The sequence below is a fragment of the Mytilus galloprovincialis genome, chromosome 2 (genome assembly GCF_965363235.1).
Source record: "Mytilus galloprovincialis chromosome 2, xbMytGall1.hap1.1, whole genome shotgun sequence".
Taxonomy (NCBI): Eukaryota; Metazoa; Mollusca; class Bivalvia; order Mytilida; family Mytilidae; genus Mytilus; species Mytilus galloprovincialis.
This window is the reverse complement of record NC_134839.1, coordinates 71,935,748-71,955,981: the sequence shown is the minus strand read 5'-3', so window position 1 is coordinate 71,955,981 and position 20,234 is coordinate 71,935,748. Positions and strand designations below refer to the sequence as shown.

General features: G+C 30.1%; 1 protein-coding gene across 2 annotated transcripts; it reads left to right on the top strand.

Moving 5' to 3' along the window:
- The first annotated feature begins 289 nt into the window (after positions 1-289).
- On the top strand, positions 290-20,234 carry LOC143064317 (PP2C-like domain-containing protein CG9801). Of its 2 annotated transcripts, none has more exons than XM_076237063.1 (5): positions 290-462; positions 2,405-2,553; positions 8,993-9,118; positions 10,567-10,748; positions 12,239-20,234. In XM_076237063.1, the coding sequence occupies exons 2-5, from the start codon at positions 2,412-2,414 to the stop codon at positions 13,430-13,432; spliced, it is 1,644 nt and encodes a 547-aa protein (XP_076093178.1). In that variant the 5' UTR covers positions 290-462; positions 2,405-2,411; the 3' UTR covers positions 13,433-20,234. The 2 variants fall into 2 exon arrangements, with proteins under 2 accessions (XP_076093178.1, XP_076093177.1); XM_076237062.1 differs by having other exon boundaries at positions 290-477.

The following is a 20,234-nucleotide window of genomic DNA, read 5'->3' as shown; positions in this document are numbered from 1 at the left end:
TTAAAGAATAATTATCGAAATTTCAAACTAGAACCCGCAAACTGAACGTATTTTTCTCTTCAGTACCATTATATTTGTGGTTACTTTTTTTTCGTTGAAATATGGATATTTTTAATTTAAAAAAAATATATATATTTCATTTTACATTTTAAAAGAATATATAAAAATTTCTAAACCACAAGGTGTGTCGTCCCTTTTTAAAGGCCGACATTACTTGAGAAACTAAAATAGGACGAATTGATAATCTGTAGGTCAAGGACATTGTCTTCATCATCAATGTGATTTATAAAATCGAAATTTTATACTCTCGTATCAAAATGTAATTTGATTGGATAAAGATAAAGACGAACTTCGATTGCTAGGAAAATTAACATAAACAGAGTTCTTATTCATCATTTTTGTTTATCTCTAAACTGCACGAAATCGCCATATGGGAAAGACAAAGAAGAAACGACAAACCTAGTAATGTTTACATCGGTACTGCATCATTTCATCTGTTTATTTGAATCTCTTGTCATTCTTTATCTCTTTATGTCTCATTGACATTGTTACAATTATACTACACATGCCCATCTTCCTTTAACAAAATTTGGAGGACAGATCTTGCAAAAAATTACAAATCTGTTTTTTTACTTTATCTCTTCAAGTATGAATCATACATTTTCTAATGTTTAGATGCATTTAAAACATGTTTAAGAGTTTTGTAGATGCAAAATTACCCAGGAGGCAAATGTGAAAGGGCAAGGATCCGTATATTTTTCACCCAATTTCGGTCATTTTCATCTATGGTGCAGTCTGGTGTATCCGCGCACCTAAGACTTATGACTTCACTTCATTCAACTGATAAAACCAATAATTGGATAAAGTGTGAACACATTCATAACATACTTTTATTTCATAAAATATTCTGTTTGTATGGTTTCATCCCCTAGATTTTGTGTAATGTGTGTCCAAAATTAGGGAAACCCCTGTTCTGAGAGTTCCTCCAGTGTCTGGTGATTTCGTGCATGCCTTCCAAAAATAGCTTATTTTGAATAAAGAAACAATTTTATCAATGTTTATACTACGAAATATAGCTGAGTTTGAACCAAACATACTGTCAAGGATGCAGAACAAAAATTATTTTAATCTGATATAAATCAGACTTAAATAAAACAAATTTTATCTGAAGATGTAATTTTTTTTTAATGGAAATAGGCCAAATATAGTAAATTATGGGATTGCAGTCATTAAGAAACTCTTAAACTTATCAATTTTAGTCTTTTTTATCCCTTCGAAAGTCTAAAACAATAACAAGAACGATTTTGTTTGTGTTGCTGTGTTGATATGACGAATGCAGCTTATGCGCGATATGCGCGGACACCGGGGACTCCACTGTAACTTAAAAGTTGGTGCTCCTTTTCAAAAAAAAAATTGTCAAAATCTCATTACTGCATGAGTATGCTCATACTCGTAGCATCAACAAACTTTTGTCAGTGTTGCTGCTTGCATTGCATTTACTTCATGATTTATCCTACCATTTTCCCAGAGCAATTAAGGGAAGGCAAAATTTTAGAAATAAAATGATTTTAATGACTCAAAACGAAAATTTTCTCAGTCATCCCTTACGTTTCTTTTGATTCTGAAGTCAAAATTCAAACCGGATGTAATGTCACAATTCTAAAACAAACAATTTTGGACTCATTTCCAGGATTAGTTTTGTTTTTCAAATTCACAAGAAATCATCAGGTTTTTTAACAAAACAAAAATATGTTCAAAATGGTGATTTTACAATACGATCTCAATGAAATGACCAAAATTATTGCTGTTGAAAAATAAAATTTGACCTAAATCCCAACTACACATTAAGGACAAGACTGGCATATATGACAGTTTCAGGACCCTTGGTATAGGGTGCGAATGTGTTAAGGGAGTTGATATATGATTTTCAAAAAATTCCACAATGTAGCTTTTATCATACTTTTTCGAAAAGGATGAGCCATCATGGTCATAGGTTGTTTTTGTTTTTTTAAAGATACATGACTGTATCGGGACTCCGGGATCAGGTGTTTTTAAGCTTGGGATTTCAGGATTGACCTTTTGGGGATCCAGGAATTATTTTTATTTTGTGTTTTTAAAATAATGTGTTTCTTGAAATGAAAAATAAAAGTCGTTGTCAAAGGACTCATTTTTATGCTACATACATTTACATATACAAAACAAAAAAGGTAAATTCAGTTACATTATTGGTTTATCTCCCCTTAAATGGCAAAGTTGAAGCAAATTGAATTAAACTTAATATATTCTATGTTTGTAAAGGCAGCCATGAAAATAATATATACGATAAAACACATAATTTTTTTAATCTAGAATTTTAGATTATAAAAGTATTTATTAATAAATTTGTGATATTATGTTTACACAGGGCTAGGATGGCAAGTTATAGTCGTGAACTTTACTCAGGGAAGATACCAGAGGATATTCCTGTGCTGGAATTAGACACGTTGGATGATGAAATAACAGCAAGTTACACAGGACCAGATGATGGCTTAGCATTTCCTGTCAGAGAACAAAGTATAAAGATGACATCCTCTTATAGTTTTCACTTGGTTACAAAAAATATACATTCCATGATTTGTAGTTACAATCTACTCCAATATGTCTCCATTATGTATCAATACACTACAGCCCAATTTTATGACTGAATCTGTTAGTTTTCAACCTACTTCTGTTTTGGAAAACATTATGTTTTAGCTGTCTAAGGCCACACCAATTTAATTTCTTGTTCTGTGGATTTTTGGACTCCAAAAATTTGGGCGAGCGAGTGATTTGTTTTTTTTTTTAAATATTTAATTTGCAAATTTTTTAGGCGAAGCTTGAAAAGAAAAGGCGAGCGTTGATTATAATTTTTTTTGGCAAATACAAAATAATAGGTTTTGATAATAATCAAACTTGATTTATCACTTGTTCATTGATATTTTTTTAATTTATGAAGTGTTTTCCCTGTTCACCATGAAATAATTGAATAATTAGATGTGGTACATGTATGTCATTGTGTGTCAATGAGACATAGTCTTTATCAAATTCATAATCAGGTTTGGAACAACCCCTCAATGTTATACATGTTATATAATATAACTTATACAAGGAGTCGATTTAAGTTATAAATTTGTTTGTAAAAAATCTCTTTTTAGTATAAAAGGGCTCATATTTTCCCAAAGTCAAAGAACTATATATCTGATATTAAATGGTCAAGACATGCCCAAGATTTTTGTAATATTCCATCAGGACTTCATCAGGGACTTCTATACTAAGTATAGAAAGTATACTAAGTATAGAAAGTCCCTGAGTCCATGTGTGACTGGACTTTTATCATATATCATTTCCTTTTATTATTTTATTATTCAAAATAAGTAGATCCCTCTTTTAGAAAAGCTGTTTCAAGTACAGTCAGAGCTCGGACATAAATGAGTCTTAATCTGCTTTTGACTCATAGAGGTCTAAATTTTTAAGTTTTAGGATTAGTCTCCCTTTAATGCAAGACAAAATACGACTTTAATAAGTCAAATATTGTTAAGCAAGAAATAATTGACCAGAATCAAAAAGTTTCAAATATCGACTCCTACAAGTCGCTAAGTTATCAAAATTGGTTAATTTCAACACCCACGCATATTTATAAAAAGGTTATGCATCTGAATCAAATAATGACAACATTGAAAGACAATGCTATGTCTCCTAAAGAAAAATATGAATGAGAGTCTAAAAAGTCAGAGATAATGTTAACTAACCTTACAATGCAACCACCTGGAACCACACTAAATGAGGTAAAACATCTGTGTTTAGTAAGGATGTCCAATTAGATAACTAAATATAGATAGCTCAAGTCTGTAAACTCTCAGACAGGTTTTTGCTGTCATAGGGCTAGGTGGTGTACTTTGGCCACCAAGTAAAATTAAGTTTTTTTTTATCAACATAAATAGACCTAAACAAGTCTGTCATTTTCTGACTTAGATAATTCTAAAATTGAAAACACATTTTTATAATAAATACATGTTTTGACTTCTAAGTCAAAAACAAAAATCACCTTGCTAATGTCTGAGCTCTGACTGAAGTATGATGTATTTCTCCCCCTTTTAATATTTTTATATATACTTTCTTTTTTTTTCTACATGTACAACAGTAAAATGACCTCTTGTCTGAGGGAGGGTTGTTCCCAACCTGATAATTACAAATCCAGGTCTTAGACATAGTACTGCCTTTTACACAGGGCTTTGATCCAGAACAAACAGCAAGTTAAGGGATCCCAATATTACTATCGTAAACAATTCAAACAGAAAAACCAACGATCTAATCTGTATACAAACAGAGAAATTTCTATGAACCAACAACAACAACAAACGTTAATTTGGCCTACTGAAAAACACTCTCCTGAATATGGACAGGTGCATAAAGATGCAGTGGGTATGGACAGTTTTGTTTCACCGTCATACAATATAATTCCAGTTGAAGGCATCTTTTCTTCTTCAAAAGTTCTGCGTACTTTATTCTAACATCGAAAATTTGCATGATTTTGATGGGAAATGTAAGTCTTAAAAAGTAAGGGGAAGAAAACCAATGTTCTGTTCTTAACAGGTATTTTCCCCTGTTATATATATATATTTCGGAGCACTCCCACTCGGGATATATGGCATGTATGGTTTAATGCTTCATCAAATATTTACACAGATATTTACACAGTGTGAAGGGATGCTTTTAAGTTTGAAAACATTATATACAGGCAATACTCAGTTAAAAACAAGTGTCAATATCTTTTTATAGTATTTCCAAAAAAATAACGATAGGGAAAATGGACATGATTACATTTCCGGATGAGGGAAGCAGGAACATTGATTTTTTTTTCTCTTCTATTTTGTAATTTGTAATAACTAGGTGCAAGCGTGTCCTTAGGTCAAGGAATTTGGTGTGGCCTAAGTATTCTTTAAATAAAACCACCAACATATTTAATTTCAAAATGTCTTTTGGAGTCTTTAGCTCTTTTTAATTGTCTTTATCAAAAACATAATCATGATCATTATTGTTAACTATCAGCAGTTGATTTTAAAACTGTTTTTCCATTTGTTTGATTGCAATAACCCCAACCAATTGACTCCACTCATGTTTTTACAAGATTTCAACTGACTAAAGTAGAGCAAAATATAATAACTTTTGTTATTTTTTGTTTAAGTGATAATGATTTTTTGTTGTACATGTATGAACTTCAGTTACATATGTATGTAATTTCTCTGTACAAATTAAATTAGTCAACAAGCATGTCTGCATAGGCCGATTTTAATTTCTGATCTGTAAAAGTTAGAAAAACATCTTACTAATAACAGTTAGACCATTAAAACCAAACTAGACAGATATATTCCTCATAATTCCTGTCAATGTACTGAACAAGTATTGTTATTTAGGTCCTGAAAATTCATGAATAAATGATGATATGCATGTAAGGAACGGAAAGGGGTCCAAAGAGTCTAATTATCTAGATCTTTATTTCTAGACATTTTCAGTACACCCATGCTAAAAATTTTATTTCTAATGGAAATTTCAGTTGTAATGGTTAATGAAAGCTTGTCGTATTTGTGATTCAGAACATTAATAATAAACACACCTTACATCTATTTTGATAAGATTAAACTGCATTTAAGTCCAATTTTGGGGGTATTTGTGTGCGAACAGTTTTAGAAAAACACATTTCAAATGATTTTTTTCCGATTTTCTGATCGCCTTGATATCTTGATAACGAAAAATTGTAGCTTATTTATCATTGTATGTAACATATTAGCTACAAACTAAATTCAATCAGCGTACGGGAGGTTCATGTCCATCCTCTTACCGCTACTTAAATCAGCCGTTAAATTATTCTTCCTATGAATATTGAATCAGTCAGTGTTGATTTCAAAAGTGCTAAGTAATCTTTACATTTAAAACGCCTAGTTTCTTGAACGACAGTGTAGAGAAAAGAAATTTCAAAACATTTAGTGAAAAAAATAGAGAGTACTTTTTTCATGTCTATGCTGTCTATACAATTTTGATTAATTACACCAACAGTATGCTTGTAAAAAGTGCAATAACGTGTTTGAAACCAAATTCACAATAGAAAACTATAATCATTTCACCAAAGGGAGTAGTTATTTCACAACTGCAATCAAAAACGAAGAAATTTGTCTATCCTGTTATTATGGTTGCTATGGTTACAGTAACAGGATAGACAATTGTAGAAAAAAACCAGTGTTCTCCCCAGGCCGTTTTAGCACCGCGATGTTCAGCGCTATCCTAATTTACCGCTGTGGTATTTGGGCAGACCGCAGCGCTATCCAATCAAAATCAGCGCTATTGTTTTTGAATTTTCAAACTTCCGGTATTATTTTGTACACAATCCGATCACGTGATCGACTGGTTGAAATAACCGAGAGATCGTTAATTCACCCAACGTAGTCAAATATCGGAGGGGCCAGTTCAAAAAATGAACAAAATGACGCCATTTGCAAAACTTTTACTGCCAAATAAACATTTCCTTCCTCGAGTTTTCGCTTTAAAAAGATGCAGAAACTTCATAAAACTAATGAACAGTGCTAACAGAGACATATAAAACATGTCTCTGGTGCTGGAAAGTTCATTTCTAAATTATATGAAGGAAGTCTTACCCCTTCTCTGACAACGTGGTCTCGACCATTTTTTTGTTAACCATCTACGATTATTTCATTATTTTTACGTTTACAACCGCTGTTGAACTTGTATTGCTTCAAGGAAGCATTCATGTTATCAAGGGATTCATTACAAGTCCGTATTTTACGATAAGTTGTCCATCCATCACTCTTTTCCAAATCAGAGAAAAAACGAAACGAAAAATTTGTGTAAATATGTAGAAAATATCGATAATTGTCAACCAATCATCAAAATATATCTTTAAATGCTTTAAATTTAATATAAACATAGGATGGCTTGGATAAGGAATAGCATTTGATGGTACATAAGCCACAAAAGTAAACAGGAAGTTGTGTTAGCCATTAAGGGAGATAATTTGGGAGGGAAAGTCCTAAAAGAAGTATTGTCAAATCTTGACAAACTTATCTGGTGGCAAGTCTTCAAATGTTTATAAAATGATTTCAAACACAACCTCTAAATGTGGTTATTGTTTCAATTGGCAAACATAATTTATTTGATTGGTAATTCAACGTTAAAAATAAGATAAAAATCTTAAAAAAAATTACATAGGATTTCTTTCATATTCATCTTGGAATATGTAAGCCTTGTTTAAGCAAGTCTTTGATAACATTTGAATATTATTGAAAGGGCAATTTCATTTCTTCTTTTTTAAAAATACTAAACTCATTTTTATTGAAAAGTTGTAATTTGCTAGAAATGTTGATAAAAGTTGATGAAAAAATACTAATCTTGTCATCATGGTCATTGAAAACTTCAGTAAATTTATGAAGTTGTAAAGGATATATATGTATAACTAGTTTATAAGTCAAACAACTTAAAGTGCATACTTACTCTCACACAAAACAATTGGAAGGATGGTAATGAAATCAAATCATATAAATTATCTAGTCATTTTAATTTTTAAAACATAATATTTAAAATGTAACTTTTTTCCATTTTAGTGAAAGCATATGTATACAAAATGCAGGTTTTTGAATATGAAATATAATATCAACAACATGGTAGTTATATATAAATGTAACATTATGTAAAAAAATGGTGAATGAATCGATCATCGCGCGCTTACCACAGCGCTATCAAAAAATCCTGTCGTTAAATTTTTTATCTTAACATAAAGGTGCAAAACGAATGAAATATTTTGTTGTTTGAACTCATCTTAAGGTTATAACGTCTTAATCTTCCCAATTAAGCATTTGCAGGTGCAATAGTGATATCGGTAACAGGATAGACAAAAAGGTAACAGGATAGACTTTTATATAGTGATATATCAGAAACGTATGTTCCTGTTACCAATGAAATAAAGAGAAAAGTAAACTAACTTATGAGGGATTTACTTGATGTTTGGTTTATTTGAAAGGGTAAAAAAATGCCGAACAATACAAATTGCTATCTTAGACTTGCATTACTGGTGGTAATTTTTACAACCTTTGAAAACCAATTTTTAGAGGCATTTTTCAGTACAACCTGGAAAATTGGCAAATAATCTATTATTTTACAGAATGAATATATATAGAAGTTTATTCTCTTGAAAACCATCTAATTGGCTACGTAAAACAAGCTTAAACATTTTATCTAAACCTTTTCTTAATAACCCAAAATTTCTTTCGAAAATGGTAACAGGATAGACAAAATATTGTACCACCAATCAAAAAACATTTCAAGATATTCTTGTAGGACCTCATTAAGATTGCATTTTTTAATATGTTGTTCTTAAAGTACTGTTTGTTTTGATTTGCTTATGTAGAGGGTTGTTTGAATAAGTAACTTTTAATATTTTTTTCAATTTCAAAATTCAACATTTTTTGAAAATGACCCATATATGCCTTATAAAAAGGTAAAACTGAATAAATTTAAACGGTTAACCTTTGAAAAAGAACTCAATTTTGCTGTTCTAGAGACTAGAATCTCTTTAACACAATGTAAATACGCGTAACTTAAATAGCTTCTGACTTGGAGTTTATTTCCATTCACAGATTTGTGGAAAATTGGTATGTCTTCAGACTTATTTATAACATGTATAACTAGGTTTTCCATTCTTAAGAAATCTGATGATGCAATAATTGATGATTTAAATTTTTTGTAAAAAAACAAATATTTAGGTGCACATGTTAGTTCATTTTTAATTCAAAGTTCTTTATTCTCAATTATTTAACAATGAATATTTCATAATTATAATAAGATGTTTACAATTCCCAACGAAAAAAAGTGTTGATATTGTATACTTGTATTATTTGTATACCATATATCATTTGTATATATTCCAATTAGCTTAGAAACTTAAATTGTATTTTTATTTTAACAGATGGAAATACAGGATTCAACAGTGTTGACGTGGCGGGAATTACAGATTGGAGAAAGAAGTCGGAGAAAGGTTATGGAATTTGTATCTCTCTTTATGAACAACATCCTGTCAATGGAAAAATGTCAGGTAAGACACAACTAAATCACAGTTTTAAAATGACAATTCTTTAACAATGGTATTTATAAACTTAAAATATAAGTTATTATCATCTTTGAGGACTTGGACACAATGATAGATAAAAGGAATAAGTCCTATCGCTGTTAGCCACAACAAATCTAAAAGTATAAAAACAATGGAAAAAAGTAAGCATATCCTAGTTGTAATACAATTTCATCATTGCTGATCATGAGATGAGACAAAGGTTAAAATTGAAATGTGTGGAAGACACCTCAATTTATGTTTGTATTCTGAAAAATAAAGTCCTATATATGATTTCAATTTGAAAACTCTTCATATATTATGATATATTTCTCCAAATGGTAACATTTTTCATGATTAAGTCCAAAAACTAAATGAAATATAGAACAACTAACCTATAAGCAACTACTATTAAACTGGACCTTCTTTGTTGAACTAAAAATTTTGTCAAGAGTTACATTTGTGTTCAATCAAGAAATTTGTCAGATTCCTATCACAAATCTAAGAACAAGTTGAACAACAGCAAAAAAAAAAAAAAAAAACAACTAAAAAAATTGAAGGGAGTTTGTATGATTTAGTTCAAACAAAACATTTCATTACAGATTGTCAAAATCCCTATATCAAATATTAGCTAGCATAATCAGGACACTTAGAATGCATAGATAGAAGGGGAGTTGAACAAAAGTATGCCATAATTGATGTGAATATGGAGTCAAATCTCATGGTGTCAAAAGCCCTGATGAGTTGGGGTAATTTCTTGGTCCCTGTAAAATTCCAGTTTATTCAATGCATTTTAACCTCTGATGAGTCTAACTCACTGACTTGTGTGTGTGTGGGTGGAAAAGGGGGGGGGGGCAATAAGGGGTATGTTAACATGTTAACAACACCTGGATTTTGGCAAAAACAGTTAACAACAAATGCAAAAAGGCTGATAATAGTTAACACAGTGGGTTGAAAACAGTTAACAGTTTCAATTTATCTCAAATAACAGTTAACAACACCTTAAAAAAGGCCAAAACAGGTCAACATAAAAAGGTATTGCCCCATCTCTTAATCTGGTGTTTGCAGCATTACCAATTTGCTAAAGGAAATTATTAAGTTGCACAGGTGATCCATATATCTCTTTGATAACAGTTTATGTTATAATTTTATGATAGCAGCCATAGTAAAAACTGCATTTGCTTGTTGACATTTCTTCAGACAAAAGACTCTTCAACATGTTCAACATCTTTACAGCTATATTTTACAAATTTAAATTTATGCATCTCCCTTTTATCAATCTCATTTGAGTTGAGGTTAAGGTTTTTTCTTATTTTGCTATAAATATTGTTGAAGATGTATATGGTTGAAAAGTTACCATTCAGCAATGACTTATGTTATTCTCATGGATTCTTTGAATTAAGCTGTCAAACTATTCAATCTAATTATATTTTCAGGAGATCCAATTGCTGATGCATTTGCCATCTGTGCAAGGAAAAATAATTGTATACTGCTGATAGCTGATGGTGTAAACTGGGGAGAAAAGTCAAGACTTGCAGCCAGATGTGCTCTGTATGGAGCCATGAAATACCTCAACAAACATGTGTATGATAAACTTAATCAACCAAGAAATACAAGGGTAATGATTATAAAGTTAAAAGTCATGAAGTATACATTGTATGTATATTATATACGCAACATGTACAGTAATTAAAGATGTCTAGATGGGATACTTTATTTCTGTATTATTTAAATTTTTAGGAGATTTTTCTTCATCTTCAAAAATAATGCTCATTCCGTAAAATTCTCACAAAATAGATTTTACCATTACATTTTTCTGTAATTAAAAGATTTTCTTATTCTGTACATCATTCAAATCTGTTTCAATATAATATTACCTAGCTCTTCTATTTTCTACAATTATTCTTTATACTTTAATTTGCACTCAATTATTCTTTATTCTTTATTTTTTTCCCTATTTTTCTCTTCATTTTCCTCTGTGCCTTACATGCCTTACATTTGCACCAAATTTACATGTTCAAATTGTACTACATTACAAATTGATCATGAATATCATAGTAAATCAATTTAATCATAATGAAAACAGTTATGACTCTGACATAAGCTAAATAGATTAAATGAAGAAGTAGTGAAATGACTACTAAAGAATTCTCCAATTATATGTTTATCAGGATTAATACACTGGTGAAAATTTTACACTTAAGTGAATTTCAGGCAAGTAACTTTATGCAAAAATAAAGCCACTCATTTGTGCCATCATAATTTGTGGAAATGTAGGTTTCCTTGTTGTTGTTTTTTTTTTTTTTTTCGGGGGGGGGGGGGGGGAGGGGGGCATTATTCTTTATTCTGGATACCCCATCCAAACCCAGATAAAATATATAGATTAATTTTAACATTATAAAATCAACCCTTAAATAATCACAACCTAGATACTGTCAAAAGACTTAAACTTATTGTAAACAATCAACACAAAGTGTACTACTATCATGACTTTCAAATGCAATACAATTTAGCTGATGACTTATATAAAAATATGAAGATTGGGTATGATTCCCAATGAGACAACTCTCCATCAGAGTCAAAATGATGTAGAAGTTGATAACCATTGGATCAGTGTATGGCCTTCAACAATGAACATAACCCTTACCAAATAGTAAGCTTCTAAAGGCCCTTAAATGACAAATATGAAACATTTCATACGAAACAACTAACAATATTTATGTACAAAACAATAAATGAGGAAACATTTATGATATCCAGCATCGAAATACAACCACTGAATAAACCTTTTCATCCATATTAACATGCTTCGAGGAAATTTAATAGTTGTCAGGTAGGTAATTTATTGGCCAAAAAGTATACAGATTTCTTTTTCTGAATCCATAAGAATTTTGAAAATCCCTTCCCTTCAAATTGAGTTTTGCCAAATAATTATGAAGATCCACATGCAGATCTACTGACTGAATGTCACATGATTGGTACTGTAAAACAGAGTATTTTCTATTAGTGTTTGAAAAACTCATGATTTGGTGTTTAAACTATCTGAATATATACTTTTTTTTCTTTCCATAACAGTATTTTGAATAAAATCATATGTTTTCACTGTAGGAAGTGGTAGAAATTCTCAGGAATTCATTCGATCAAGCTCATCAAACTATTCTGTCAAAAGATGGTGGACTGACAACAATGTGTGCTTGTATGATCTGTCCCATGAAAGGTTCAAAAGAATTTTCAGTATGTTGTGTAAATGTTGGAGACAGTTATGGTTATATTCTTGGAGAAAGACGTGGGATAAGAGAAATAACGGTAGGGTCACATGACATTAGTTCTGAACGAGATATACGGGATGCTGGTGGAGCAATAGGACCAGTTCATGGTAGCGACCCAGAATTACAAAATCTCACTTGCTCTATGACGTTTGCAAGTGAAGGAGATATTGTGTTTTTAACTACTGATGGCATTTCTGACAATTTTGATCCTGTTGTCACAAAAGTAGCCATACCTAGACAAGTTAATGGTGAAAGTGCACAAGATAATTCTAATTCAGAAGTAATTATTAAACCTGAAATGGAACCAGGTGAGAGACATATATATGGTATGAAGGAAATGGAACGGGTTATTAATGAACAAGAACTAGTCACAGAAGAACAATGTACTGCACAAAGTTTGTGTAGTACACTTGTCCAGCATGTACTTCTGCTAACTGATTCTAAACGTAAAGTTTTGGAAAATCCCTCTTTGTATAAACGTAGAAGAATGACACAAGACCAGAGACAGATACGAGATTCAGAAATAAAGAAGAAAATGGCAAAAGCACCAGGAAAACTAGATCATGCTTCAATAGTTGCTTATGAATTAGGAAGAACTTACCATGACAATTTGGAAAATATTCCCTTGACAGGAAGTCCTTTAACAACAAAATCACCAAGTTCTGTAACCAGTACACCAGATTCTAATAGCAGTCGTAGACACTCACATCATGGTCTCTCAGGTTCCAAGCCTTCTCGTCCCAGGAAATTGTTTTCAAGGTTACGAAGTCTAAGTGTCACATCACCACAATCTCCATTAAGTCCAACATCATTAGGAAAACTCTCAATTTCTCCACAAAAAATTTCTTTTAAAAGATCAAGATCAGGGTCAGAACCAAATACTCCTTCAAGCCCAGGAAATGGTAGTTTTCTGTCTAAAGGTTCAAGCTCACCATCTCCTATGAGCCCTCAAAGTCCAAATAAAGAAATTCCTATTCCATTACCAGCACAGCATCCTAAAAGGACATCTGTAACATATGAATCAGCCGTTTAAAGAAATCAAAATATGATAAAACATTCAAAACTGTTACTTTTTGATTATTATACAATAGTGTTAAGTTAAGTTTTGATTCATTATTTTATTGTTCATCTGTATTATTGGTTGTTTTTTTGGGGAAACTCTACAAAGAGAAAAAGAAATTTAATATCCATCTGAGTATTCTGTTTTAATGTAAAATTTTACCTAAAGATTATAATATATGTCAGAGAATTAAAGTTTATTTTATATATATAAAAAAAATGTGTTTAATACCTTTACATGGTAATTATAAACATACAGCCATTAATATGGAGTACAGATATGCATCTTGAAGAGAAAGAGACAATGTGCCAAAATATGAAATTTTCATGACTCATATTTCTTGGTTCAAGAGCTTTGAAAAATTTAACAAGGATTTTAAGCGTCATTACTCATAGAACATTTTACAACTGTTAAAATAGATAAGTACATGTAGGCAAGATAGAATAAGATTTTATAATAGAGTGGTAACTCTACTGTTATTAGAAAATAGACCATATATTTTATATTTGAAAAGATTATTTGTTCAGTTTGTCAAATTTGATTCTTATTTTAACATTGGTTCTCCTTACAAAAAGTAGATCCCCTGACATGTAAGATATACATATATTATATACATGTACTTACTCATACTTCGATCAGTACAACATATGCATCAGAATATGGTTAAATAATGGTCAAATAAATTGAAATAAATTTAAGAAAAAAATAGTTTTTTTAATGGTTTTGGAGAGGAAGGGCGACTCTAAAACTTTATACATTTCAACTTTATTTGTTATTAATTTATTTTCTGACCGCTTCAACAAATGCTTTTTAGAAAATGTATTAATGTTGAAATCATTTCAATTTAAGGAATTATTCACTGTTATATTCCTTAAATATCTTTTTTTTTAATTTTCAACACAGAAAAAAATCCTTTAAGCTGCTGGATAGATTAACAATTAAAACATCAGAATTTCTATGAACTAGGATCAATTAAATGGGATAATGATTTTCACAGGATTTACAAAAAAAAATGTATTGACACATTGCACAAACATGACAAAATGTTTCAACTGAAATTTTATAATTTCTATAAATTCAACTAAAAGGTGAAAATAACAAAAGACATATTCCATAAAAAAAAAAAGATACATCAAATTTAAATGATACCAACAAGTTGTGACTGACTGACAGTACACTCATGACTTTCAAAATTGAACACACATAAAAAAATAAAATTGTTTACCTTCACATGAAATTCAATTTTTACTGACTTTGTACCCTGTGTCTTACCATTATTGTAAACCTCTTTCAAAATGAATTGCTTTGAATATTTATACCATATTTTAAAATTATTTTTTGGGAATGGTTGTACTTATTTTATTTGTAGACTGCTGTAAATTCTGGCATTAATTTTATTTTTTTATCTGCATGATCTTTATATGCTACATTCATTTTTGACATTTATGTACATAACTACACATGTGTAGTGACATTGTGTTAGAATTGTTTATATTTTCAATTAATTGTATATTTTAATGCATGTACTTCGCTATATAAACTGCTGAAAGTCATTCATAGAAATCCATAAGTTAGAAATCCTTAAGTTTAGATGTCTGATGATAGGGTAAATGCATTAAGAAAACTAAACACGTGGTTTTACCTTTATTACATGTATATTTAGAGACTGTAAATTCAGAAATAAATGTGTGTAGTAATTATAATATATTTATTATTAAAATAACTGATAACTGGTAAAATTTGGAGATCTAATTAATGTAATTGCAAAAATTTCTTAAGGAAAATCAATACTGAAAGTATATATTTTAGTTTTTATGACTGTGAACCTGACAATGTTCCATTTTTCACATTATTATATATTGAAAACATCGCAATAATTTTCTAATTTACAGACAATTTATTCTGCTATTTTTGTGTCTCAAAATATAATTTTGAAATATTTAGAAGGCAGAAATTTAAAATATCACAATAATTAGTGAATTTCAAACCTTGAATTCACAATGAGAAATGTTTAAATATTAAGATTTACGGTTTAATATCTTCAGGAAAGCAACAAAAAATAAACCTAGATTTTAAAACTGTTTGGGAAATTGCTTTTAAAGTTCCAGTAGAGAAAAAGGTGATTAGATTTTTTTTATTTAGATTAATCTTTAAGAAAAAATTTATTAAAGCAATATTTCTAAAAGTAGCTATTAAGATGATGAACAGAAGTTGTTGTAATTGTTTTTATATATAAACAAAATCTGTTTTTTTTCTATTATAAAAAATAATTAAGCAATATCTGATTGTTTGAAAAGAGTTAAAATGATATCCTGTTACCTGAATATATCAAATGTGTGTGTGTCTGAAACTGTTAGTATTTTATGAATTCTAAAGTGCTGTGTTTTATGTTTTTAGTTTTTAGTTGCAGTTTTACTTTACATTTATTTATTAATTTGTGTATGCCAACTAATTATAATTAACATGATTAAATACAAATAACTTAGTACATAATTTATTTGTATTCAATCAGTTATCACCATATAAACTTGTTTTGACTTACACACAAATGTACCTACATGTATGTATTAAGCATTTAATTTATTTTATGACTATATTGCAATGCATTTATATAACTTTTTTCTGAGTATTGAAAAATTGATAGTTTTTGATTGTCAGATGAAATTTAAGTTGGGGTTATTTCCCCTTTTGTCACCATATACATATTGGCAGTCAATGTGCATCTATTCTTTCACAGTCAGCCAAATTTATCTGGTTATATTGACATTTGTTACCATGTTGGAGGTCAATGTACACAACTTTCTTCAAGCTCAACCAAATCATATTGTTATACTGACCTAAACTTTAGAAAAAGTTGGGTTTTTTTCAGGACAATTTTGATTTTTTTTAAAGCCTTAACTAATCAGATCTACTAGGGATCTCTCCTCAGACTTGCTTGTATTGCATCTTCCAATTCAGTTAGTCCAATAAAATTAAAAAGTAAAAACATGGTGGCTAAAGGAATTAACTAAAAACTCAAATTCCATCATGTCTAAACCTATATACATGTATTCCATTGGATTTAAATTTGATGAAAGCCTAAAGTGTTCATTCATTTTCTTAATGAAATATTGAATGGTGGATCTATAATATTGTTTTTTTTTTAATTTATGCTTTTTGTGCTTTCATTATTTGCCAGATCCTGATTTTGTGTCAATTTTATCTTAAAAAGCTACACACTGCTACTTTTGACTATTCAAAAATATATATAAAATAATGTTATCCTGTACATAAATATAAGGCCAGTAACAAACAGAAGTACAATTTTGTGCAGTAGTAATCACTGTTTTAAAATGGTTAAAAAAATTAACTCTCAGTCATTTCAAAGTATAAGGTAAAATTGTGTAGATGACTTTTTCCTCAGATTTAACTTGTATGCCAAACCTAGGTATAGCTACTTGTCAGGTCCTATATTTGTGTAGCCTGTGAAATTTATTTTATGAAAGCAAAACTTAGCAATCCTAGATTCTGTTGTGGGCATCAGTAGAATCAACATTTTAATTTCAGTCTGTGGTGTAAAGATTTATTTAAACATCAATGACTTTGTCAAACATTCATGGATTTTTATGAAACTTGGACAGAAGCTTGCAGGGTCCTCAGCTTAAGGAACAATATTTCAGTAATTTTACATCAATTAGCTCTGCAAAAATTTAAGTTCAAATGATTATTTTTATACGACCGCAAAAATTTTAATTTTTTGGTCGTATATTGCTATCACGTTGGCGTCGTCGTCCTGCGTCGTCTTGCGTCGTTGTCGTCGTTTTCGTCGTCGTCGTCGTCCGAATACTTTTAGTTTTCGCACTCTAACTTTAGTAAAAGTGAATAGAAATCAATGAAATTTTAACACAAGGTTTACGACCACAAAAGGAAGGTTGGGATTGATTTTGGGAGTTTTGGTCCCAACATTTTAGGAATTAGGGGCCAAAAAGGGCCCAAATAAGCATTTTCTTGGTTTTCGCACTATAACTTTAGTTTAAGTGAATAGAAATCTATGAAATTTTGACACAAGGTTTATGACCACAAAAGGAAGGTTGGGATTGATTTTGGGAGTTTTGGTTCCAACAGTTTAGGAATTAAGGGCCAAAAAAGGGCCCAAATAAGCATTATTCTTGGTTTTCGCACAATAACTTTAGTATAAGTAAATAGAAATCAATGAAATTTTAACACAAGGTTTATGACCACAAAAGGAAGGTTGGGATTGATTTTTGGAGTTGAGGTCACAACAGTTTATGAATTAGGGGCCAAAAAGGGGCCCAAATAAGCATTATTTTTGGTTTTTGCACCATAACTTTAGTATAAGTAAATAGAAATCTATGAAATTTAAACACAAGGTTTATGACCATAAAAGGAAGGTTGGGTTTGATTTTGGGAGTTTTGGTCCTAACAGTTTAGGAATCAGGGGCCCAAAGGGTCCAAAATTGAACTTTGTGTGATTTCATCAAAAATTGAATAATTGGGGTTCTTTGATATGCCGAATCTAACTATGTATGTAGATTCTTAATTTTTGGTCCCGTTTTCAAATTGGTCTACATTAAGGTTCAAAGGGTCCAAAATTAAACTTAGTTTGATTTTAACAAAAATTGAATCCTTGGGGTTCTTTGATATGCTGAATTTAAAAATGTACTTAGATTTTTAATTATTGGCCTAGTTTTCAAGTTGGTCCAAATGGGGGTCCAAAATTAAACTTTGTTTGATTTCATCAAAAATTGAATAAATGGGTTCTTTGATATGCCAAATCTAACTGTGTATGTAGATTCTTAATTTTTGGTCCAGTTTTCAAATTGGTCTACATTAAGGTCCAAAGGGTCCAAAATTAAACTAAGTTTGATTTTAACAAAAATTAAATTCTTGGGCTTATTTGATATGCTTTATCTAAATATGTACTTTGATTTTTGATTATGGGCCCAGTTTTCAAGTTGGTCCAAATCAGGATTCCATATCAAGTATTGTGCAATAGCAAGAAATTTTCAATTGCACAGTATTGCACAATAGCAAGAAATATCTAATTGCACAATATTGTGCAATAGCAATTAATTTTCAATTGGAGTTATCTTTCTTTGTATAGAATAGTAGTTGATAATATATGTTGGAAATTTGCCAGACATGACTATGATGTCATTTTCTATTTTTATTTGCCAATAACTTTATGTAAATAACTTCATTGGAAATTTGCCAATATAAAATGTTGCTGATGAAGCTTTTTTTCCTTATCTTATCTAAAATGTTTTTAGATAATGTATGTTGGAAATTTGCCAGACATGACTATGATGTCATTTTCTATTTTTATTTGCCAATAACTTTATGTAAATAACTTCATTGGAAATTTGCCAATATAAAATGTTGCTGATGAAGTTTTTTTTATTGTTTTATACAATAAACAATGTATATTCACTTTTACTACCAACCAATCTTTACCATTCAGTGATAACAAGCACTTTATTTTACATTTTAATATTTTATGATGTATTTAAAAGAGTAGTTATTATTGCAAACTCCATTAGAAATTTGAATTGATATCAGTTTTGGAAAAAGGGAAACGGGGATGTGAAAAAAAAGGGGGAGGTTTAAATTTTTCTCATTTCAGATTTCATAAATAAAAAGAAAATTTCTTCAAACATTTTTTAGAGAGGATTAATATTCAACAGCATAGTGAATTGCTCAAAGGCAAAAAAAAACTTTTAAGTTCATTAGACCACATTCATTCTGTGTCAGAAACCTTATGCTGTGTCAACTATTTAATTTTAGATTTAAAAAGTTTGAAGAAGAAATCTTTAATTGATTTGTAAAATCTTGACATTTGTTTTGTGTAAAAAAAAACCATGTAATGTCAAAAATTTGATCACAATCCAAATTCAGAGCTGTATCACGCTTGAATGTTTTGTCCATACTTGCCCCAACTGTTCAGGGTTCGACCTCTGCGGTCGTATAAAGCTGCACCCTGCGGAGCACCTGGTTTAACCTTCATTGATTGTTATGAAACTTGGACAGAAGTGTGTCCTCAAGACCAAGAAAAAGAAAAGTTGGAGTTTTTTGGTAAATATTGTATTTTACTGATAAATGGACTCACTTTTTAATACAACATTACACTTTTACACTGACAGCAGCAATTGTAGGCGACACACAGGAGTCCGCAGGACCCGTTATGAATTTTTGTTCAGAGTTAATTAAATATCTATTTGTAAGAAGTATATTGAGATTAGTATAATGTGTTCTTTTACTTATGAATTTTCATGTCTGCAGAATGATATAAGCAGCCAAGTATTTACGGTAACCAATAATATACATGTTTACATGTATCTGGTTGGCTTTAAATTATTGTCATAAAATGATATTTTTTTTTCACAAATGAACATACCTAACTCTTATTCTGACAAACCTTGTTCATCATTTGAAATTAAAATTATCTTTCCTTTTAATTATTTAAGATCCAGACATACTATTTAATTGTATTTATACTTTACTACAATAATAATGAATTACAAGGATTCAAATGGGAAAGTATGATATTTTATGACGATATCTCCACTAAATTACCTTTATTTTGTAATGGACAGTTTTTTGTTTTTGAGAAATGTGTGAAGTGGAATTTGAGTAGTTGTGAAGTATGGGTGCTCATAATTAAAAAGTGCATTGTTTAACCTTTTTTTCTTCAATTGTTAAAGAGATATTTTATGTAGAAGGCCTAATGACATATATTGATCTAGTCATTTAACCTGAATAAAATGTTAAAATTTTA

Excerpts from the sequence above, each read along its gene's own strand:
- LOC143064317 (XM_076237063.1), top strand. The coding sequence starts at position 2,412 with ATGGCAAGTTATAGTCGTGAACTTTACTCAGGGAAGATACCAGAGGAT. Across the intron at positions 9,119-10,566 it reads TGTCAATGGAAAAATGTCAG|GAGATCCAATTGCTGATGCA; the intron begins GTAAGACACAAC and ends TTATATTTTCAG. Across the intron at positions 10,749-12,238 it reads ATCAACCAAGAAATACAAGG|GAAGTGGTAGAAATTCTCAG; the intron begins GTAATGATTATA and ends TTTTCACTGTAG.